The 23,100-nt window shown below is 55.2% G+C and overlaps 8 protein-coding genes across 8 annotated transcripts; 2 read left to right on the forward strand and 6 right to left on the reverse strand.

Moving 5' to 3' along the window:
- Window positions 1-118: 118 nt before the first annotated feature.
- LTHEOB_4162 (uncharacterized protein) lies at window positions 119-520 on the reverse strand (the record flags this gene model as incomplete). Its single annotated transcript, XM_035513166.1, has 3 exons — window positions 119-161; window positions 214-333; window positions 390-520. 3 exons carry the CDS (start codon window positions 518-520, stop codon window positions 119-121), a joined length of 294 nt encoding a protein of 97 aa, XP_035374866.1.
- Window positions 521-1,959: 1,439 nt separating this feature from the next.
- On the reverse strand, window positions 1,960-2,967 carry LTHEOB_4163 (Thioredoxin reductase; the record flags this gene model as incomplete). The annotated part of the gene is made up of 2 exons (XM_035513167.1): window positions 1,960-2,518; window positions 2,570-2,967. 2 exons carry the CDS (start codon window positions 2,965-2,967, stop codon window positions 1,960-1,962), a joined length of 957 nt encoding a protein of 318 aa, XP_035374867.1.
- Window positions 2,968-3,725: 758 nt separating this feature from the next.
- On the reverse strand, window positions 3,726-4,954 carry LTHEOB_4164 (General amidase-B; the record flags this gene model as incomplete). The annotated part of the gene is made up of 4 exons (XM_035513168.1): window positions 3,726-3,847; window positions 3,906-3,996; window positions 4,051-4,784; window positions 4,867-4,954. The coding sequence occupies 4 exons, from the start codon at window positions 4,952-4,954 to the stop codon at window positions 3,726-3,728; spliced, it is 1,035 nt and encodes a 344-aa protein (XP_035374868.1).
- A 1,194-nt stretch (window positions 4,955-6,148) lies between these two features.
- LTHEOB_4165 (Sensor histidine kinase response regulator) lies at window positions 6,149-10,035 on the reverse strand (the record flags this gene model as incomplete). The annotated part of the gene is made up of 5 exons (XM_035513169.1): window positions 6,149-7,193; window positions 7,261-9,099; window positions 9,172-9,681; window positions 9,754-9,924; window positions 9,974-10,035. The coding sequence occupies 5 exons, from the start codon at window positions 10,033-10,035 to the stop codon at window positions 6,149-6,151; spliced, it is 3,627 nt and encodes a 1,208-aa protein (XP_035374869.1).
- Window positions 10,036-12,245: 2,210 nt separating this feature from the next.
- LTHEOB_4166 (Gata transcription factor) lies at window positions 12,246-13,371 on the forward strand (the record flags this gene model as incomplete). Its single annotated transcript, XM_035513170.1, has 2 exons — window positions 12,246-12,996; window positions 13,301-13,371. The coding sequence occupies 2 exons, from the start codon at window positions 12,246-12,248 to the stop codon at window positions 13,369-13,371; spliced, it is 822 nt and encodes a 273-aa protein (XP_035374870.1).
- Window positions 13,372-14,629: 1,258 nt separating this feature from the next.
- Window positions 14,630-17,259, reverse strand: LTHEOB_4167 (ATPAse; the record flags this gene model as incomplete). The annotated part of the gene is made up of 7 exons (XM_035513171.1): window positions 14,630-14,856; window positions 14,925-15,332; window positions 15,434-15,706; window positions 15,924-15,966; window positions 16,025-16,042; window positions 16,092-17,036; window positions 17,107-17,259. The coding sequence occupies 7 exons, from the start codon at window positions 17,257-17,259 to the stop codon at window positions 14,630-14,632; spliced, it is 2,067 nt and encodes a 688-aa protein (XP_035374871.1).
- A 381-nt stretch (window positions 17,260-17,640) lies between these two features.
- LTHEOB_4168 (Phytanoyl-dioxygenase family protein) lies at window positions 17,641-19,751 on the forward strand (the record flags this gene model as incomplete). Its single annotated transcript, XM_035513172.1, has 4 exons — window positions 17,641-17,813; window positions 17,904-18,222; window positions 18,273-18,891; window positions 18,949-19,751. The coding sequence occupies 4 exons, from the start codon at window positions 17,641-17,643 to the stop codon at window positions 19,749-19,751; spliced, it is 1,914 nt and encodes a 637-aa protein (XP_035374872.1).
- Window positions 19,752-19,853: 102 nt separating this feature from the next.
- LTHEOB_4169 (Glycoside hydrolase protein) lies at window positions 19,854-21,691 on the reverse strand (the record flags this gene model as incomplete). The annotated part of the gene is made up of 5 exons (XM_035513173.1): window positions 19,854-20,207; window positions 20,260-20,451; window positions 20,513-20,939; window positions 21,012-21,482; window positions 21,546-21,691. The coding sequence occupies 5 exons, from the start codon at window positions 21,689-21,691 to the stop codon at window positions 19,854-19,856; spliced, it is 1,590 nt and encodes a 529-aa protein (XP_035374873.1).
- Window positions 21,692-23,100: the final 1,409 nt, after the last annotated feature.

Below are 23,100 nucleotides of genomic sequence, written 5' to 3' on the forward strand. Positions count from 1 at the left end.
TAGAAAGGTAATCGGCTTTTGATTTGTATTTACAAAATCACATAGCGAGTGCATGTGTGATCGGGCGCTTTTCTATACATTTTTCAGAACACCTGCAAATCTTCCACCCCGTAGTTCTCTAGAACGAGTTGTCGGTGCAGACACAGAAGTTGTTGCCACCACTGATATAACGATTAGTAACAATTCATACAACACGATAAAGCTGGAACTCACGTAGCATAGCAGTAACCAGTCTGGTATCTCTTGTCGAACGACTGAGAGCTGCAAGCCTGGGCGCAGTCGGCCTTGTTGCATTGGAAGACACAGACAGGGCCGTTGGACCACGAGAAAGATCTGGTACATCTTTAGTAAACGGGACAAGTTGGAAACATCAAATGAAGTGTACTTACCCAGCGTTGGGCCTGACGCACCATCCCCTGTTGCAGCGCGAGCTCTCAGCGCCGTTGCAGTGCGGGCCGTAGGCGTCCTGGGCGAAGCCAAGAGCCGGGAGAAGAGCGAGGACAATGGTGGTGTACTTCATTGTGAAGATGGAGTGTTGGGTGTTGAGGTGTCGAGGTAGAGAGAACTTTGTAGAGATGGTGTGATTGATGAGGGTGAATGAGGACATCAGATGGCATTATATACTCAGACTTGGGGTCACGTAGGGTCGTGGTGCAGATGCCGTGGTGGTGTTTGGGGCTGGCAGAGGTGCCGGCGCGGTGCAGGGATCACCAGCATCATTCTGCCCTGCCCGGCGACGCTCATTCGACGATCTCAGCAACGCTCATTCGACGATCTCCCGGCACATCTTCTTCACTCGGCGACTCCGTCCTCACCGCGACAAAAAAGGAAACCTTTGCTAAGTTCCTGATGCGACGAGTCAGGAAAGTTTGCTTAGTGTAGTTCTGCAGTGTCGGTGAGTACCTCGTACTTCTTTTTCGCCCGTGCGTAGCACTACCATTCGAGTCGCTAGCCCCCTCGGTCTTGGGCCTTATGTTAGCGCGGGGCCCTTTCTAAACCCGAGCACTGGTTAGCCATAGCTTAGAGTATTTATCTCGTGTTGGAATACACCGTAGCGCCCTAACCAGCCGTAGCAACTGTGCTATTAACTGACCTTTCTACAAATTGTATAGCTAAAATACAACAGTGTTATAGTAGTGGCAACAAGCAATGTTTCTCCGCAACCCGAAACTTTATCAATGCCAACCCTATCGCTTAGCCATGTGGTCAAGGAATAGCGTTGCCCAGATCTCGTGTTTATTTACGAGTGCAGCGATGTCCAGCCTCGACCACCTTTAAACTTCAACTAGACAAAGAACTGAATCAACACCATCTGGCGGACCCTGTAGTTTCTCGTGATCTGAACACCGCCAGAAGTACTGATCCCGCCATGTGGCCCCATGCATCCGACCTCGCAACGCCACCATGCCGCACGATTGCCAGGACGGTTCTATGCTTGCCACGTAATTATTCTATTACTACCTACTATTAACGCACCCGCGTGAGCCGGTCCAAGCAACCCGCTCATTATGAGCCCGACCTATGCTAACCTAACCCAACTGCGAGTTCTGGACGCGCGGCTGGTAGATTTGTCCTGACATCCCTCGACCGCACTGAACTATCATGAGGTCTTCAGCTTGACACAGGCGCAATGATCCAGACCCTGTTCAATTCAACTTTTCCTCATATTGTAGTGGATGGGGGAAAGGTCTATTGTTACTCATCGCTGAAAACTCTATTGCAACCGTTTTGCCCTTTAATTTTGCATCTCGTACGAAATGGCACGATATTGTCGTAAGTGGCAGAGAGCTATTTGCTCCAAATGGGGTAATTGTGCAAATTCCATGGAGACTCCGCGGAGAAAGGCCGGCGTAGTGCAGCAAAGTATAAGTCCGAGGCCCTCTGGAGAGGGTGTGTTCCCAAGCCACTAATGACTTTTTTCATGGGAGATTACTTCAAAGACGACAGACTCCGACAGTACTACCACCAACTCCGCGAAAAATCTTCCTCCATGATCTGCAAGTTCGCCCCCATTCCAGCTCGAATCCCATCCGCCATGGCGAATGCCACCTTTTTGAACCCAGTGGCACAGTCCCCACAGGCGAACACCCCCGGGCGTGATGTTTCCTGGAAGGGTGAGGTGATGGCAATGTCACCAGCCGACGTAAGCTCCAGGTTAAGAGTTTCGTGGAAAGATCCGACCAGTTTCGTTTCGGGCGTGTGAATGAGAAATCCAAACGTTTCTTCCGTCCCGTCGTCGAAGACAACCTTTGTCGATGGGTCCGGACCGCTCCATTCGATGCGCCGAATAGTCTGAGAATTGATCTTGACCCCGTGATCCACCGCTGTCTTGATCTTGGAGTCTTTAAAGAGGTGCTCGTGCCCATTCAGGAGGATCGTGAGGTTTCGAGTAAATTGATGGGCCAGTTGGCTATTGAACACCGTGATGTCAATTTCCGCTGAGTCGCCTCGATTGATGATGACCGCCGCATTTGGAGCGCCAGCCTCCTCGAACCCTCGGCAGTAGAGGCAGTGGAACCTGAACATGTGTCAGCCTGCGATTCAGCAAAATTGGGTAGGGCTTTCGTACACTCCTTTCCCCCACGCATGGGAAAACCCGGGTATATTGGGAAGCACGTCGTAAACGCCCGTGGCGATGATGAGCTTCCTTGCATTCCACTTGCGCGTATTCTCATCGACCACCTGGTAGCCGCCGTCCACTTCCTGCACGGATGTGGCCGCGCTTTCGGCAAACGTGGTGGTCTTATACTTGCTGGTCAACTCTTTTTTCATCATCTCGCGGATTGCCGCCGGATCTTCATGGTCTCTTGTAGGGACCGTGTGTGCGTTCGAGCTTTTGCTGTTTCTGTAGGATTTGGAATCGAAGACCACGGCGCTTCGGAGGACGCGGCCCATAGACAGGGCAGCAGAAAGCCCGGCCGGGCCGGCTCCGATAATGAGGACGTCTAGGAGAGATCCAACTGGCATTGTTGCGAATGGGGATTTGAAAGGTTCGAAGCTGATCGGTGTATGCTACAACACGCTGCGACACCAAAAGCTCTTCTCTATTAAAGCCATGGCGGCGTCTTTTCGGTTTGGTCCCGGCTTTCAAGTCTCGTTCAGATTCTGGACACTTTTCGGACCTTTCATGACTTTTTAATGACGAGGCCCCAGCGCCACCGGAAACCGAGAATAGTCCAGGGAAATATACCAAGACATGTCAGCATGAACAATGACGGGTAACAGCTATCGCAGCCGGATTTTTCTCGCTCCCGGAAAATCAATATTACATGCAACACCTGTTCGCAATCATCATTGCTAGTGACCACTTTCTCGATAAATTTAAATTCAGTAGCCTCATTGTGCAAAGTTGACCAAATGACAATTACGGGCATTGAACCGTGCTACTTTGTCAGTCAGGCTATTGCGTTGAAGCTCAGAATGGATTTTGAACAGCAATATCTCCAAAGTCTACAGATGGCTGGAATACAACTCTTGAACAGAGAGCACTCGGGTGAGGAACGCCAATGCTACTCACATCACAAATATACACGTAATTTGGAAGAGCTATATGAACGAGTGAACAATTGCAAAGAGGTAAGAATTAATAGCATATCTACGCTTTACTGCAGTACAAGAGACGACGCAACTGATTCTCAGGAGAACAAGATTTGTATCAACTAACGGCATCTTATAACACTGATTGCCAAATCCTACGCAACAACCACTCCCTCTGGAGAGATCCATCATCGGATACCGTTTAGGCAATCGTCGATGATTTTAGCAATCGCAAGACATTCCTCATCAAACATGCTTTTGGTAAACACCTGGACGGAACAGGGAGCTCCTTCAAGAATATTCGGATAGTCTGAGAGAACAATGGATCAGCTGGGGTTCGCTCACGTAGCTAGCAAGCGGAGTCATACAGTCTGGCGCAATCTGACCCTGTGCTTTTACGAACGGCGTCGGGTTTGGTTGACCTGTCACCTTCCTAAAGGGGACGATGCAAGAAGGATACTGCGCCGAGATATCAGTATCAGCCAGCTGTCTTAAGGTTCTGGGGTGACTCACGTCCAGTATGTTCGTCAGCGTGGTGTACGGCGGCAAGCCAAACTTGTCGTGCTCCACAGCAGTGCTTTGCGCCGGCGGACAAAGTACAACGTCGAGTGCGTTGCTCTGCCACATCTTCCTCCAGTCCTCACTGATTGCAGCCCGTGCATGTCTCAGGGTTGCGAGTAGACGGAATTTGTCCATGCCGCTGGTGTCGGGAAGGAATTTCCTCGGCAGCGCGGCCGCCAGGCTGTTGATGAATGCCACGGATCTGACCACGGGCTCTCCGCTAGCTTTCAAATGGCTGAAGACCGTCTCATCGAGCCCGAAGAACTTCCAGGCAACTTCGGTCGCGTCTGCGACGTGGCATTCGCCCGGATCCAGGTAGATCAACTCGTTGCCCTTGGACCGGAGGACCCGCACAGCTTCATCCATGGTGTTTCTGACCGGCGGGTGCAGGGGAAAAAGAGGATCTTCCTGGACAACTCCGATTCTCAGCTTGCGGTTTTCCAACTTTGACACATCTCGCCAGGGTACGTCAATAGCGGTTGAATCGTACAGAGCTGGTCTGGCGTGGATGACAGCTCTGACGAGGACCTCCAGGGCATTCAGGTCTCGAGACATCGGGCCGGCACAGGCAAGCATAAAGTCGGTGCCTGGGGCGTTAAGGCTTTGCTGACCACCGTACGGCAGTCGTGACGTCGTAGGCTTGAAACCATAGACGCCGCAGCAGAGGGAGGGAATGCGAACGGAGCCTGATATATATCAGTTAAGTGCTATAATATAATACTCTTTGCTGCAAAAGTTAGACAGGACTCCATGCGAAATTTTACTTACCCCCTAGGTCAGTACCGACGCCGAGAGGGGATCCTTGGAAGGCAACGAGAGCTCCTTCTCCACCGCTCGACCCCCCGGGAGTCAGCATTGTGTTCCATGGATTCAGGGTTCGACCAAAAACGTTATTTTCCGAGTCTACCGTCTGCGCTTACGTGAGTTGCATGGCGTAGTATATCGGGGGCGAACATACACCCAATGTTTGTGGGACATTGGTCTTGACGTACAAGACTGCCCCAAGCTCCAGGAGGATGTCTACTAGCGCTGAATTCGAATCCGAAACTTCATCAAGGAAGGACACAATTCCCAGTGTAGCTGGCGTCCCAGCAACTTGGCAAGAGTCCTTCAGGCTAATTGGCAGCCCATGCAAAGGGCCGGCCAGTTGGCCCTTCGCCCGCATGTCGTCCAAGAAGCGTGCCCTAGCCTCTGCCTTGGCAAAAAAAGTTTCTGTAAGGCAATTGACCTTCTTCTATCAACGCAAACTCATATCACATACCGATTTGCAACTTTGTGGGGAAACATTCGTCGGCAGAACTTTAGGGATCATGTGCTGATGAGATGACTTACTAATTGCTGGGCTATCGCCGCCCTCTTCGAATATGCAATCGTGACTTCGAGGCTGGTCAATTCCCCGGAGGCCAAGGCCTCCAGTAAATCTTTGACAGTGAACGATTCTGTGATGCGTAGCTCTCGCTCCGTCATGATACCGCATCGCTGTACAATGTCCAGCTCGAGGAGATTGTTCCGGTTGTCTTGCAGTGGCTCATGGAGATCGTGGAGGATCGAGACTGGAACTTTCCAGTGTTCTGGGATCTTGGCTGCACATTGTTGGCGCTTCTGTGCGGCACGTGAATCCCAGCTGTCAACACGCATGATGCTTGCCTTCTGTAAGCTTAAGAGGTTGATGGTATGCTTGCCAGTAGAATGAAATAGAGTGCCGAGTTAAAGTGAAGTTTAATAGCTGTTACGACTGCAAGGTGAGGAATCATGTGTTGTCCGTCTGATCATGCCACACACATCCACGTTTCGTCTCGATTAGCAATTAATCTTCCGAGCGATTGATTTTCGGGAGCTTTCGGAGGTCCCGAAGCCATCACATCTGTGAATCTATTGCAAACTACTAGCGAACTTCCGAGAAAGGTTCCGATAAGACAGCTTTCTCGGGGACATTTTGCAAAAACTGCCAATTGATCCTTTTTACAATTAATATTGTCTCTTAGCTCACAACATCAGGCACGAAGCGTCGATCCCAAGCACGGAATTAATGCAAAACAATTCATTTCCGTTAGCTACGCCGCGGCGCCGCCGCCGCCGTCCCCCTATCCTCGAAGCGCTTATTCAGCATCTTCATCAGCGTCCCAAACTGTATCGGCTTCGTCATGTACTCGTCCGCACCCGCACTGAGGGCCTCAAACCGCGCCGTAGCGCTGCCGAGGCCGGTCGTAACGATTATCTGCACGCCAGCGTCAGCGTCAGCGTCGGGCTGCTGACCCACGATCCCGTTCGGCCGAATTGACGGAGCTGAGTAGTGCTGTTGTTGCTGCTGTCGTTTGTCCTCCAACTCCTCTCGGCTTCGAGAAGAAGAAGAGGACTGTTCGCACCCGCTGATCACCGCCACAGCAGAATCCCGCGTCCCCTCGCCGTCGACCACCACCAGTCCGCCAGCCCCAGCCCCCCCGCCCTTCCTCGCCCTCGCTGCTGCTGCCAGGTATCGCTCCCACGCCCGAATCTCCCTCGTCGCCGTCGCGCCGTCCATGACCGGCATGCTCAAATCCATCAGTATCGCCGCCCACCGCCGCGGCTCAGCCTTGAACAGCCGCACCGCCTCCAGCCCGTTCGGCGCCGCGACGTGGTCCGGGAAACCGTGTTTAGTCAGGAACGCGGATAACAGGCGCACGTTGAGCGGGTTGTCGTCGACGATGAGGATCTCGGGTTTGCGGTGGCGAGGAGTGGAGGTGGTAGAGGCGGATCTGGAGCGAGGTTTGGGGGGGAGGGCGGAGGTGGTGGTGGCGGTGGAGGGCGGATGATGGTGGCGCTGGCGGTGGCGCGGGACGGAGTCGGTGGAGGTGGAGGAGGAGAGGAGGTGCGGGATCGAGGCACGGCGGGGAGGGGACAGAGGGTCGGGTGTTGTGGGGGTTGGGCGGAAGGTTGGGAGGCGGGCGAGGGGCCAAGGGGGATGTGGGGGGCGCGCGGGATCGGTGGTGGTGGTGGGGGTGCTCGGTCTGGGGTGGCTGAGCGGTAGCACGCTCGTCTGAGTAGGTTGGGATGCTGCGGGTTGGCAGCGGTTGAGGTAGCGCTCGAGGATTCGTGCTAGTTTGTACGGGCCACATCTGGAAGAAATGTTAGAAAAAGGTTGGTAGGAGACGATGCAATGGGAGAGAAAGCTGAAGGACCTACGGTTGAGTGACGACTTCGACGCAGCCTCCGGCGATCCTTGCGTCGGTCCGCAGCGTTGCGGCCTCAAGAGCGTCCAATGCGACAATGACGGACATGCCCTTGTGCGGCCGTGACTTGGACATGCATGTCATGTCAGGGCCGGGGTATACGACGAGTTGATCGCCATCTGGATCGACGTCGGTGCTGACGTGGACCCCAAAGCATTCGCGGAGCGATTGAGTGATGGATTCGACAAAGTAGCGTTCCCCGCGAACCACGGCAGCCGGGGCTGCGTGGTTATTGGACGCGAGTCCGTCTGGAATGCATATGCGTGTGCCCTGCAGCCGTGCTGCAATGGCGGAGATGACGTTCTCGCCTCTGCAAACGCGCTTTCGGAGAGTGGCGGTGATGCGAATCTCGGTCCCCACATTCTGCTGGCTCTGTACGCTGATGCTGCCCCCGAGACTGTCGACGAGGCGGCGCACGATGCTCATACCGAGCCCAGTTCCAGGCACGAAGGGGTTCTCCTGTGAAAAGGGTTTGAACAAGCCATCGCTTAGGAACTGGGGCGACATTCCAGCCCCCGAGTCGGCCACGGTGAGCGACACCCTCGTCTCGGATTCGCCCATGTCGGTAGCAGAAAGCGAGACGCGGATGAAGCCGGTGTGGGTGAACTTGAGGGCGTTGCCGAACACGTTCATGACGATGCGGCGCCAGATGCCTGGTTGCAACGCCAAATGCCACGGCCGGTTCTCGGGCATGTCGAGAATGATCCGGATCGCCCTGCGAACGGGGGGACCCGTCGGGGACGACGGCATGTCGTGGCTGCCGATACGCATGAACGGTTCATCGCCGCCGTCCTCGGCCTGGGTCGCCGACAACACGCTGTACGAATGGCCGGCAAACACGGCCTCGACCGTCTCCTCGGTCAGCTGGCGGATGTCGGCCGTGGGCGTCGTCGCGGTGGACATTGCATGGTGGTGGTGGCGCCTCCACGGCGAAGAGCCCAGGTTCTCGTTGATCTTGGAGTACTCCAGCACGTTCCTGACCGTGTCGAGCAGCGTGCGGCCGCACACGCCAATCGACGCCACGATGCCGCTCTGCGCCGCGTCCAGCTCCGTGCCGCGCAGGTACTCGATGCCGCCGAGGATGCCGTGCAGCGGCGATCGCAGCTCGTGGGATATGGATTCGATGAAGGTGGATTTGGCCCTGTCGACGGAGAGGGCGTCGAGACGGCTCAGCTCCGTCATGACGCTGTTGCCGAAGGTCCGCAGGTACAGCAGATCGCTGCCGTGCGACAGCACGCGCCGCGCGTCCGTCGTCCAGCACAGGCAGCCGGCCAGCCAGCGCTGCCGCTGGTAGTCCCAGAGGGGCACGACGGCGGCGCTGCGGGCGTCTTGGGCGACGGCCAGGATGGCGGCGGCGGCCGAGAACTTGCGTCTCCTGCCTTGGCGTCTCGAAGTCTCCTCGCGGGAGCTTTCCGCCGCACCGCTGTTGAAGGCGAAGATCTTGCCGTGCGGATTTTGGTTCAGCAGCCGCTTGAGGTCCGACTCGGCCAGCGTGAGGTAGTCCGACTTGGGCGACGTGCCCGCGCGGCTCGAAGACGCGTCGCCATCGGCGAAACCGAGGATCTTGCACGAGGCGGGGGCGTCGTCGTCAATGGTGCTGTCGGGCGGGCCGAGAGGAGGAGAAGCGGCGGGCGTGCTAGGGGCAGAAGCACCGCCCGGATTCGCCAGGGATGCGTCGAAGATGATGACGCCTGAGAAGCCGCCCGAGGCCCTCATGATGTTGGCGGCGCGCGAGAACATGCGTTTGGCGCCGGGGGGCAGGATCATGTTCTGCAGCGCCGGCAGCTCGTCCCTAGTCTCGCTTGGCAGCTCATGATCAACAAGAGGGCTGATGCATGACACGGGTGGATGGAGCTCTGCTGACGAGTTCCTGCTGACAACCGGCCTCTCCAGCACGGGCACGTTGGAGGCATTGGGAAGTGGTGACAGGGCGGTGGGATTCGGAGGGCTGCGCGGCATGTCTAGGTCGGCGTGGTGCTGTAGGTCGTCGGCGCCCGTGACGAACGACGTCAGCCCGCGGACCAGCCGCTCGGCACGGCAGTTGTTGTCCAGGGCGCGCGAGGCGTTGAGGTACGACATGGCGGCGGCAGCCACGTCGTGCAGCGCGCGGACCAGCGGCGGTGCCAGCCCGCTGCGTGGCGCATCGTCGAAGACGGCTACGGCGCCGATGGTGGAGCCCGTCTGGGCGACGAGCGGCACGCTGGCGTAGAATCGTAGGCTGGGCGTGCGTTTGAGGAAGGAGTGGGCGGCGGAGCGCGTGTCGTGCTGCACATCGTTGATGACGACGGCCGAGCCGCCAGCGTCGAGCACAAGCTCACACAAGCCGCACTCTCTGGGGATGGTGGCGCAGCCGAGCCATAGGGCCTCGTGGGCACTGGAGTCGTTGACGGCACGTTCGGGGCACAGCGGAAGCGTGGGCGTCGCCTCGGCCAGCACGATTTGTGACCGGCTGTCAATCAGCGAGATCAGGGCACGCCGAGCCCCCAGGCGCAGGGCAGCGAGCTGGGCGATGGCTGTGAGCACGGCATCGCTGGAAGGTCGCGGACAATGTGATGGCGGCGGCAGGGTATGAGGTGAAGCGTCGAGGACAGGGATATCGAGCGAGAGCGGGTGGAAACTATAGCAGACGGTCAAAGCCAGGACGCAAGGGGGCGAGGGCAGCCTACGGGATAACGTCACGCTCCCGCTCACGCTCCGCCTGTGTTAGAAGCAGAGGTGCGGAGCCCATTTCGTAGCTAAGCAGAGAATCGACATACGGGAAATCAAAACGACCATGTTCGCGGAGGCGAAATCGTACCCTATAATACTGGTGTGGCATTTGTTAGCGCCAAATGGCGCCTGACGCCACTGCCACCCCCAACCTAGCCCATAACGCTATGCAGTGTGGCCCCCTACCGTCGGCTCTCTTCAAACTCACCGCTGGAATCGCTACAAGAAGCGCATCGTTCATTCTTATAGCATCCCCTCAGAGTCCGACCAGACAACCCCCCTCGGTGATCCTTACACTGCTGGCCTCTGTAGGAAGCCGTTGTTGTCCAAACTGTGGCGTTCGTTTAGCCCGCGGTAGTGATCATCGTCCTCCCTTTGAAAGCCGAAGGCTGGACCCTTCTCCGCCTTAGTGCGCCACTCCAAACCCTGCAAGCGAGCCGAACTCTACGGGCCGAGCAGCGTCTCAGCTGAGTCTCCAACCCGTGGTTCTAGACCACCAGCCACTCTGGGAGCGGCACGGCATTCGCAACGCACCTTGGCCATCGCAACGTCCAGCTCCATTCTCTAATCAGGGACTGCTGGGCCTCACCAGTCTTGCATCCGACGGCCCGCCAATCGACAAGAGCACCACGATGTGCTGCAAAGGCGATAGGTAAATCCCCATTGAAGCTTCCGTCAAACGTGAGGCGTTCGTCGCCACTCCCGTTCGGCCGCGCACGCAAGCGCCGTTTGATTAGCTGGAAGTGGCATCTCATCCTTCCCTAATGCGGCAAGGCCGCACTTTAAGGTTGAAAGCCTGGCCTGGCCTGCGGACAAGCGAGCATATCGGAGGCCGCTCCGACCGAAACTTGGGCCGAGCGGCCTTTTTCTTCTTTCCACCCCCTCCTCTCTTCCTACCCACCAGCCTGGCGCCGACGTGGAAGCCACACTCTTAATAGCCGCGCTAGTGCTGAAACCCCTCGGAACTCCCGCATTTAGACCTTCTTGGGCTGAAACGCTAACAATCATTGGCCTTCTAAGCGCCCGGATCTCGATTCTCGGCTCCGCAAGTGGGTAGCCCGATCGGGACATTTCGATGGTATCGCGATCCATCTTCTCAAGGCTCTGTTCAAATAATCTGTCGCCGATGCCGCACTTTAGAAATAGCTGTTTGTTTAATCTTTACAAAATGTAGAAGCTTAGAGGCTAAGGAATAGAACTGCACTGTCACATACAAGCGGGCCGTAGGTAAGAATGAATCATCACCGTCTGGGATGCCTGAGAAGCTCGTCAATCCGGCTCAGCACCGACGCTGTGAGTATCCAATAAGAATACTCATAAACGATCCCTGCCAACCTTTCCCTCAGCTCAGCTAATATTCAGTGTTACACCCTACGAAATGTCACTAGGCAAGCGTAACAACGGTTGGGGAAGCAGAAGAAATTGGTTTCATGCAATGTAAAGTGAAGGCCAAAGGTAATTACGAAAGGGGAAAGGAAAGGTGAGCAGAAAAAGTAAGCAGGGCCGGTAAAACAAATTGAAAGATTAAGGAAAGCCATCGAACTTATCCGCTGCCGAAAATATCCATAAACGTGGATAAATCCAATGTTGAAATCCAGCTAGGCCCGATTCAAAGGAGGGGACGGCAAGGCGATATCTCGCTCGGGCATCTCCGCAGCTTATTATCCGGTCAGACAGAGCTACATATGTCTCCCGGCCTAGATGAGTCGTGGACATCCCACGCGATGATACTCAAAACAGTCTGATATTGTGCCACAAGGATTGGCCCTCGCTGAATAGATCGCCTGACAGCCAGAGCGACTAGTTTCGTGATACTCCTGGGCTTCAAGGTAGTTCGCAAGTTTCACACATCCAGTGGAAAGAGGAATGAGAAGAACATTTTTAATGATATCCTCACTTCCTCATTTGCTTTACCCATGTCACAATTGTAAAGGGGTATTCTCCATGAAACATTATTCAGCCAACCAAACAACGACGGTGAGCATGCCACCACTAAAGGCTACGGGCGGGGCAGAGACCGAAGGATGCTATGGCATACGGTTAACGCTACTTAGCCCACTCGGCCCGCGTCAAACGGCGGCAAAGCCCCGGAAAAGGCCATTTGCCACGAAGGAATGATGTTGCGGCGGCTCACACTTTTCTTTAGCGCCAGAGGGGCACGCTGCGATCTACATCGCCCACCTATTTATGCCGCTTGAACCGCCCAGCAATGCCCCACCACGGCCCTCAATGCAGGACACCTCCGCGGCCCTGCTCACGGGTGTGCGCGATCTGCTCTTGCACCTCGACCCCACCACCACAGCCATACTACGCGCGTCCCCCAGCAGCACCGCCCTCATCGGCGCCGCCCCAGCCGACCTACATGGCCAGCCGCTGGCCGCTCTGATCCACCCGGACGACTTCCCCGTCTTCATCTCCGAGATGCACGACGCTGCTACCGCCCGCAGCAGCAGCAGCAGCAGCATCGCCTTCCGCTTCCACGTCCGCATTTCCAACACCTCGGGCTACGCTGCGTTCGAGCTCCACGGCTCGCTGCAGCACGCCGGCGGCTACCTGGTTCTGACTGCCCGACCGCTGCTCCTCAAGCACACTGCCGCGTTTGACTCCTTCCTCGACCTCAAGACGGAGCAGCTGATGCTGCTGCGCCAGATCCGCGAGCTACGGGAAGAGGCCCTCGCCGAAGCTGCTGCTGCTGCTTCTGCTTCTCCTATTCCCCCCTCTCCCGCGACCACCACAGGCAGCAGCCCTTACCCCGCAGTCGGCGCGGCGGTGGCCCGTGAGGTCAAGGGCGACCTGGGCATCTTCTTCGTACCCAGGGAGCACGCCGACGCACCCGTGAAGCGCAGAGGGAAGAGGAAAACCACCGACGACGACGGCAGGCCCATCGGCGAGCGTTGCTGCCAGTGGTGCGGCGCCACTTCAGCGCCAGAGTGGAGACGGGGGCCCGGCGGGCCCAAGACGCTGTGCAACGCCTGTGGACGTAAGTCGAGCCCGCCGTTGCTGTTACCATTATCATTATAATTCCTTCCCCCCCGCCGTCCATTTCTTCTCTCTCTCTCTCTCTCGTTCGACGCGAACTGTGCCACATCCCCCCTCTTCGTTAGGCAGGAAAGAGACTCAGGGGGGCGCTTGATCAGTGGCGCTTTCGGTGGCGCTTGCGAGCCTGACAAGCTCTCGAAGCCCAAAAAACACCACTAAGCCTTTCTCGAAACCCCACCAGTTCGCCACTCCAAGACCCGCAAGCGACCGAGGTCCGTGTCCACCACATCCGAGTCGGGCTCTAGGCCCCGATGAGCCCCCCACCAGCCACCACCATCACCACCACCACCGCCGCCGCCGCCAGCAGATCCGCTAAAAGCGTCGGACGCCCCCGCAAAAGCTTTCCAGAACGAGCTACTACGGGCATGCCTTCCGAGCGGAGGTGGAGGAGCATGCTATTTTAGCTCCGGGTCCCTCCTTGCAACACGTGAACCGCTCCACTGCAGCCTCATTCGCAAAGCGGGCGTTCTATTGGCTCGGGTCCAATCTCCGCGGGCTTAGGTCATGGAAAAAAAAGTCTCCGACTCCGCAAATCCGATCTTTTGCCCTCTTTCGGATGTCGGATGTGGAGAGGGGCCTGCTGTGGCTTTCGGCAGTATCGACCTCCACGCCCGGGAATGTGTTCGGAATTGACCCAACCCAGCACACCACGCCATCAGTGTGGGCCTCCTCGAGGGCAAAAGGAAGACTAGAACTAATGCGATTGGCGATCATTCAGGCGTGGTCAGTTGATAACCATGTCCGGAACGCATGTTCATGATAGGAGGCATGGAGCCCTCGCTCAGAAACGTAGTCGTTGTTACTTGAGAGAAAATACCTGTCCTACGTTGGAGCGACTGTCACCGAGTCTCCCCTTGGTCGCTTTTTTTTTTCTTCTCGCAAGGTTTGTTGCTGGAGGGTTGTTGCGCTTGCGGCTCTAAGACTACAGAAAGCCGGGCCGATGGAGCCGGATCGCTGGGTACCGACCGCGGTCTCGGAACTCTAGCGGGAACGGTCTGGAACGAGAGGAGGCACCGTTGCGATCTTAGCTATTCAAGGGCTTAGTGAGCCCGTCGGAGGGGTCTCCGTGTGGACCAAAGAAATTCTAGAGCCGCCGAACTAGTAGTAGTCTCAATGCCGCGATCCGAGGAACGGGGGGGCGCTGAAGCTTGGCCCCATGCAGCATTATTTGACGTTGCGCTACGGCCCAGGCCCGTACGTAAAATATAGCTATAAAGACTTAACCGTTGACCATTTGTGCCTCTGAGCGCCTGGACCGTTGTGAGATTCTTAGCGGTTCCCCAAATCGGCTAGCCGGACCGGGTAGTCCGTTCTGGCTGTGCTACCTACCGGCAGTGCTCGGCATGTCTCACAGGAATAATTAGTGCCCTTCCTGCAAGCACTACGACCTCGCGATATTCTTGGTATTATAGGAGAAGTAAGAAACGTTCCTGCTAATCTTGGTGGATGAGAGCCGCGTAGCGAGATGACTGGCTGCCTGGCTCTTCCTGAACGGATGAAGAGAATTTGTAGGTAGAGGACAAAATACGAATCCCATGTCTATCTCTCCCTGATCACCGCATCTCATTTGTGCACTACATGAAGTTGCCTTCATTTGCAGATGATTGCCCGAAAGCATCGTACCTGTGGCCCCAAGCCGCAGCCCTTTGCGTCTCGTCTTTCTGATACAACTCCTTGAGGTAGGACTTGAAGTTCCTGGACATGTTGACTGTGGATCTGATGTGCTTTCGCTTGATTTGGATGCGTCCCCTAGCATCGCAATCATTCTCAACTTGAGCCAGAGCAACCGCAATTTGGAAAGCTGGAAATAAATGTCAGCGTTGGGTCACCAAAGTGGAATGGGTTCCTGACCGTTTCGTATCTCGCGACCATTCCACTCAAGCTCTCGCACTTCCCTCTCCGTCACATAGTCCCGTGTTTCCTCTAGGATCTTCACCTTGCCCTCCCTCTCGCTCTGTAGTTTGCGGAAAAAGGATTCCCACACCTCAGCCCGACTCTCGTCTGTAAAGTTCGCATAGTGTATCGTAATGTGAATACGTGAGATGAAGGCCTCGTCAAACGTACCCACTCTGTTGGTCGTCAGAAACAAAATGCCTTGATAGTACTCCAGGGCGCGCAGGAAGCCTGCAACCAAGTTGTTGCGGACCAGGTCCTGCACTTTCCTCTGCTCCATGAATACATCGGCTTCGTCGATGAGCATGATGGCGCCCCAGTTCTGAGCAATGCTGAACCATCTCCTCAAGCTGGCTTCTACCATTTCTGGATGTGTCCCGATATCTGCGCAGGTCAATGACAGCAAAGGCCTCTCGGTGAGTGCTGCAACGCATTCTATGACGATAAGTCTGTGTACCTAGGCTTTCCATGTCGTAAAAGCTCACCTGCAGTGTACGTCTTGCCCACGCCAGGCTTTCCATGCAGGAGGAATATGAGTCCCTCTCCCTTTCCTTTGACAAAATCTGCTGACCAAGCAGACATGTCAAGCAGGCTCCCTGATGTGGTGGCGTCGGCCTGCTCGCCATGCGTGCCCTTTTCCTCAACAAAAAGCTTCGTAAGGTCGACGATCATATCCTTCGTATCCTGAGCTAGGACCAAATCATTGATCATTTTCTTGTCAAAGACGGGAGCCTTGAATCCGGATACATCGAGAGCGACTATAGCCGTGCGTCAGCATGGTTTGGTGAGAATGTAGTGGAGACTATACCCCATTCCCTCGTCTTGAAGAGAAAGGCCTCGATGTATCTACTGCAGAGAAAATACTGGTGGTCTGTGAGGGTCTTTCTTTTCTGGTGGACTATCCTGTCGTAACTTTCGAATATAAGCTTGCTAGGCTCGTTGCCGACGACAGCAAGGCATCTGGCACAATCGCACAGTGGTGACCGAGCCGCCGGTGGCCCGGGTTCTTCATCCAGATCTATTTGTCTTGCCCATCGATATGCATGCCTGTCCGAGATCCACTGTTGCGCATCTACCATGACAAGGCCGTTGTACTGACATGGTAAGTCTATGCTGAACCGCAATGGTAGAGCATCATCTTACCGTCTTGATGGGCTGAGTGATGGAGGTTCCTTCAAACTGGTAACATCCTCTCTTTAGAAGTTGCACAAACATGCGGCCTCTGTCTTCAAAGAACTTTCTCAGCTCGTCTCGTTCTCTTCCTAGAATCGTTTTGCCATCTGGAAAGGCGCTGCAAGGGAAAATGGTGCGGCCGAAAAGCTCGACATCCGGTCCTGTGTACGACAATGAAGTGGAGATTGTGTTTAGCCCCAGGAGCTCTGGCCGGTCTGAGTCAATGTCCAAGTTCCAGAGGTGAACAGAGTAGTCAATTACATGACCATTTTGCATCCTTGGCCTGAATTTCTTGATGACGTATGGACTCCATTTCCCGTCGGCGTCGTGATCGTAGTACACGTCCGTCCCGGGCTTGAAGGCTAGCCATTCCATGTCGGGCGATGTGTATCCTCGGGCGTTCCGCTCTCGTTCTGCTCTCACGGCAGCACCAATCTTGCTGTTGACATAGTCGAGTAGGACCCCGACGTGGTTGTACGTGAGTCGGTTTGAACAAGAATCCGACGCTGTAGCAGTGGCGGGATTGTCAGGTGCGAACCAATCGCGGTACTCCTTCAGCTCCTCCTCGTGATGGACTACGACGCTGTAAGGTTCATATATCGTGACCGTTTCTCCACTGAGGTCCTGTGAGGGGTAGTAATTGACAACGTGTCGAAGGGCAGATATGACTGTGGGTGATACAACTCTGATGTAGGATTGACCTTTGACGGAAACAGGCAGTAGGCCGTCCTTGGGCTTTTCGGCTGAAGGTGTGAAATAAACATCAACGACTTCTAGAACCCTGGATTCTTTTCTGAGACCATTTCGTCCCCCTGTCTTCGGATCTACATCCTCTACGTGGACAACATGGCCGTCGTTGGACTGGAGATACTCTTCCTTGTAGACAATAGCGTCGGAAGATTCATTGGCCTGGTCCTTCAGTGATAGGTTAGCCCCATCTATTGCACGTCGGAAGAATACGAGTCATTGCCGACGAAGAGCCTACCTGGTCATACTTGAGCTTTTCGGAAGCTGTCGCATCCGAAACCACCGTTTCATTCACTTTTGTTTGCTTTGGACCTTCCACGGCTGGTGTTCCAGCTCTGATAATTGGGTGCTCCACTGTTGTTGTTTCGGTCGGCGACCCTGCTGAGGCCATGGTGAGTGCAGGGCGGAAGCCTACCGTAAGCCTGCGAAACAAGCGACCGAACTCCTTTACATAGACTCGTATGCAAAACCGAACTAGTCTGCAATTTGCTCCCTCTGCTTACGTGCAGTGTATTGTCTTGGCATTTGGTACCAATAAAAGCTGTGTGGCTTGCAGTACGGTCGCACATTCAAGTCGCAAGGCTGCAGTTTGCAGCCTAACGTGACGCATGCAACAGCGAATGAGGCAACGTGCTCCGTACCCCGCTTCCTTCAGCCGCACAACTGGCCAGGGAGCCGGGACACGAATCCCCCGTCGCCCTTTTCCTAGACATTTCCTTGAAGCCCCTCATGGCGCATTTGTCGTGAACTCTTAGAGCCTTTCCCTACCAGAATGAATACTTTTAACCCAGCCACGGTTACCAGAGGTTTCGCTTTGAAGCTTAAAGATGATCTCGCTGCCGACTCTAGTCCCAGGAAAGAGCATGAGCTTGAATACGCGCTTGTAGAGGAGCAACAACGAAGGGATGATCGAAACAATGACCGACGCTGGGGACGTTGTGCAAAGTTAGTGCCACCCTTTGGAGCTCATTTAGAGGCTCATACCGCTAAATTAACAGTAAATTGGAAATGATTCTGTTGACTGATCCTGTGTAGCGATGAGGAAGAGCTCCGCGATCTCGACCAGAAGCTTAGAGAGCTTGTTGCCCTGGTCAAACAGTTCGAGACTTTTGTTCCAAAAGATCTCATCGTAACCAGCTCACACGCGCCATCGTTGAAGGACTTCTCCCACATTTTAGAGACTGTAAAATCCAAGTGGGAGGCCCGATCGCGATCCAACAAATTCGCCAAAGCACGTGAATATCTGCGAAAAGTCGGGTCCACCATAGACAATCATTCGAACGCCTTGAAAATATTGCCATCCAGCAACGACTACGCATCAATATTTTGTGGGGCTCTCACTGTGGTCATAAAGGTGTGGCATACGAGATTAATCCAGCATTGGAGTAAACTGATCTGGCGCAGGCATCGTCCAATCACGAACGGATATCAGAGTGCTTCTGTCGCGCTGTGGCCGAGATAAACGATTCGGTCACCACTGTGCATGAAGAGGTCTGGGCTTACAGAGATGAAGTCGCCATCCAGCAGCTCGTAGTGCGGATCTACTGTCAGATCTTCCGATTCCTGATCAACGTCATGAAATGGTACACGGATAAGTGGCACAAGAGGATGCTGACGAGCCTCAACGAGAGCATCTACGAGGCGTATAAGGTGCAGATTGACGACATCAGGAAACTCTCGGAATTGATTCACAGAAAGGCCATGACCAGGAGACTTGAGGGGATACAGGCCTCGACACTAATTCGTGAGAACGAACTTACCAGATTCTTGGCAGATCTTCACGACCGCGACCGGAATGCGGACGAAATGCGGCAGGAGGGCTATTTCGAGAGACTGAGAATTGTTGTTCAGAACGAGTTCAGGGACACGATGGAGAGGAATATGGGCAATATCCAGCAGGGTATTGCTGACCGATTGCTCGCCAACGTCTCTCGCCAAATTGCTGGAGAAACGGCTTTGCGGTATCTTGAGCAAAAAGCGCAGGATCTGACTCCAATAGTGCGCCTATCAACCCAAAGCACGGGTAAGACAAGCTCCCTGCATCCGTCACACTGACTGCTTAATCTGACGGCGGTCACAGGAGCAGAAACAACCGCCGGACTTGACGTCGGCCCCATCGGAACTGCCGCCATCTGCGCTCCTCCAGCTCTCCCACACCACACAAGCAAAGACAAAATCCAACTCGCCTCTGCACGCCTGGAAAGCTTCTACGACCGCCACAACATATCCCCACATTTCGAAACCCCGGACGCGCTGTTCCTCACCAACCCCAGCGTCGCCGCCCGCATCCAAGCGTTCACGCTATCCTCCACGTCCGAGGTCCTTCACGTCTGCGGCCCGATGGAACAATGCGAGGAAACGCACTCCGCGCTGCTGGCCACCAGGTTCGCCTCCTCAGTCCGCGACAGCAAAGTCCCGACGCTGTCGTACTTCTGCCAGCTTTCCCGCGCGCCCGTGCCGGAATGGCGCACCAGGGAAACGGTCGAGCTGGCGCGGCTAGCTTATGCGCTTATACGGCAGCTCGTGGAGGTCTTGCCAGATGGGAAGGAGTTTGATGAGGAGAGGCTGGGCGATGCCGCGTTTAAGGCGTTGGATGGGTCCCTGGCGACTTGGGGTGAGGCGATGGAGGTGCTGCGTGAGTTGCTGGGGGAGGTGGTGGAGCATCAGCCGCTGCTTTATATTGTGATCGATGGCATTAGCCTGCTGGATGACGTCTCGCGACACAGTACGGATAAGCCGTTGGGCGAGCTTGTTCGGCTGCTTTGCGGACGGGCGGAAGGACAGGGCGGGCATTTGGTGAAGCTTCTGTTCACTACGGCTGGCGAGTCTAGGGCGCTTAATGCAGAGTTGGAGGGCAATTGTACGGTGAAGGCTAGTATCTGAGGTCTATTTCTACGCCAAGTCTGTCCATGGCTTCATCAATCTGCAATATGAAACATTTGAAGAGAAAGTAGTAACTCTGACTCCGTTCCGCATGGACAAGGATCAGACGTTGCTTATGGCCATGCTCGTCCTTTGTCTTGCGTTTGACATTGGAATCTGTGCAATAACGTCCCGATCCTCGTCCAAATCACTTGTCACGACCAGATCTGGGTTCCGCACAGAACCCCGGGTTACCGGAATGGCTGTGACTGTCATCCTTCGAGCACTTCCATGATCCACTGAGCCGTCTTTGCTATTTGAGCGTGGCTGCGTCTCTTCAAGTCTCAGGACAATCTCGACCGCATCCTCATCTTCGACGACTTTCAAGTGCCGACGTGCAAAGTAGCGGGCATACTTGAACATGGCCCAATAGCATGACGCAACGTTGACTAATGCAAGTAAACATTTGAATGGCATCTGAGTGCTTCAGTACACACGGCCATGGCGGAAGGAAAAGGCGAAGACTTACGTAGTAGAATGTAAGGACGAGCCACGAAACACGTTCCTTTCGCAGGCGAAGATGCAGTTCGTTGAAGATGAGGACGTTGCTGAAGTACATGGCAATGGTCCCAGCAAGGAGGTATCCGCAGAACTCAGGCCGGACAATAAACGAGATGGGCATCATGAATGGCGTGAACAGGTAGATTAGAGATTCCAAAACCTAACACACCCATTTCAGTACCGAATAGATACGGAGACACACAGCACTTCGTCTTACATACCTCCTGAAACACAAAGATCTTCGCCCCAATCTCCCACCAGCCCAACTTCCAGCTGCACAGCATGTATTTCGTATTATACCATATCCCCGCCACGAAGAAAAAGTTCCACCGCACGAACCGCTGCTTTATCACCGTCATCTCCCCGAACCCACCCCTGGCCTCCGCCCCGCCCTGCCAAAACAGCGCCGCCGGCGTCTCCGTCTCCACGAACACGGACGTGCACATCACCACGCGGCCCCCCAGCGACCGGCAGCTGCCGCCGAAGAACCAATCCTCGGACACCGAGAAGCCCGGGTGGTGATGAAACGTCCGGATCAGGAACTCGCGGTTCCACAGCGAGATGGCGCCGTGCGGGAAGGTTGCCGAACCCATCTTGCCGGCGATAGCGCGTTGCAGGCCGGACAGCTTGTATTCGATGTCCTGTGCTCTACAAAACCGTATGGTCAGCGCTGGGGAGGGGGAGACGGTGACGGTGACGGTGACGGCGGTGACGACTTACTGCTGGCACCACGTCCCCTTGGACGAGTCCGGCCCGACCGACTTGATCGTATACCCCACGCACTGCACTTTCCCGGTCAGCCTGTCAGCGACGACGGGGAAATTCGGCGGCAGCGCGCAGTCGTCGTCGATGAGCAGGGCGTGCTTGAACTCCTTGGCGGCGTAGGCGCCGACGAACTGCGCGACGATCTTCGAGCCGACGGGGCTCCACACGTGGTTGACGCCGTAGGGGCGGCACACTTCTTCGGTGTCGTCGAGCGGCTCGGGCGCGTTGCCGTTGGCGATGACGAAGATGTGGGACGCTGGGAAGGTCTTGAGCGCGGCGGTGAGCGTGGCGCCGATGAGGCTGGCGGATTTGTAGCACGGGATGAGCAGGGCCGTGTCGCTGACGCCGGGGATGGTTGCGGGGTCGGGGTCGGGGCGGGGAGGGGGCTCCTTTTCGAAGAGGATGCAGAGGGGGAGGAAGGTGAGTCTTGTGTGGATGTTAGTAGCGAAGGGGGGTTTTTTTTTTTCGTTCGGGCTGCTGGCTACTCACATTGTCATTATTCCGATGACGATGGACCATGTCCCTTTGACCACGAACTTGTGGTTGACGACCCAATACAGCCAGTACACGGCGCCTTTCCAAAGAGGAAGCCCGACGAAGACGAAATATACGATGACGAGCGCTAGGAAGTACATGCTGTATTCGAACAGAAGTTGCACGCCTCGGGCTCTCTGAATCTTCCTCCCACGATTCTTGGCTTTTTCGTATAGATGATATACGCTTGTCCGGCGAATCGAGTCCTGTACGCTGTGTATTCGTTGCTGAATGGAAGAAGGGATGACGGACCTCCTGGGCTCGACTGCATCTTTCGGGCCGTGCACCCCATGGACGGACGCGCGTGATACTCGTGGCGCCGCGCTTGGCTCCGGGCCGGACATGCGTGATTCCCGTCGAGGGTTGTCCGTCTCCGAAGACTTATCCCCAAACGAAAAGTTATTCAGGCTGCTAAAAACGGTGGTGGGCGTTCTGCGGTCACTCTGAAGTGCGTGCGTAACACCAATTTGTTCGTCGGGCGATACGTTGCTTATCGTTCGGAGCTTGGAGTGTTCTTGGATTGTCGGCTCAACGGTGCTCACCGTTCGAAGCCTGGAGTGTTCCTGGATCGTCGGCTCGACTGTGCTCAACCTGCTAGCCGAAGGAGGGACCGGGTGCGTCGTTCTCATTTCTCGGAAGCGTGGTGGAATCTGGCTTAGTGTGCCAGTGGCCATGCTAGACCATCGCGCGGCGCGGACATTGCGGACAGCATGGAGGTTGTCCTGGCCCGATGATGCACCTGCGATCGATGACCATCTCACTTCCTGCTGATTTCTTCTCGTAGGCGTCGGTTGGAGTAGATTTGCTGGAAGAACGACATTTTCGACCGCCTGGTCATGGTGCCCTGCGGATGAGCGGCGGTGTGTGAGTACCATGCTAATTCTAGGTGTGCCTAATGAACGAATAGCTAATAAATGGGTACAAGCAAAAGTCTGCTAGGATGAGGGTAGAGAGGTTAAAGTACTCGAACATATGAGACGGACATAGCCTGACAAACTAAAATAAACGTCAAAAAAGAAGGATGCGAAGCTTATGCAAATAAGAAACTAGGCGGGGCGGAGCAATGATCAGCATGGCTCTTTCCATGATGCTTCGCATACGTCATGTGTACTTTTTACTCTACATATCTACTGTCCAGATTGACTTCAGAGAGGTCACAGAGTACAGAATTACGGTAAGCTAGTAACACGAGTCCAGTCCACAACATTAGCCTGGTTCACCTGTTTGTTTCACCTAGCGTGAATGAATATGATCAACCACAAGCTGCAGAAGTATGCTCTGAGCATCGCTGTATAATATCACAAGAGAGGCAGCTCCCAACGCGTGTTTATTTAATACACGACGATGCTTATTGCTGCAACAGCCGATACCATGTGGAGCACGGTCATCGTTTCTGCAAGGGATGTCAAAAGAGTGGGACGCGACTATGGCTAAATTTAGACGGTCAAACGGGGCCCGTTACAGCTCTAGAAGGTAGGGGAGATGTAGTGGTGGGGCTCTTGGCAGCCAG

The sequence above is a fragment of the Lasiodiplodia theobromae genome (assembly GCF_012971845.1).
Source record: "Lasiodiplodia theobromae strain AM2As chromosome Unknown scaffold_11, whole genome shotgun sequence".
Classification (NCBI taxonomy): Eukaryota; Fungi; Ascomycota; class Dothideomycetes; order Botryosphaeriales; family Botryosphaeriaceae; genus Lasiodiplodia; species Lasiodiplodia theobromae.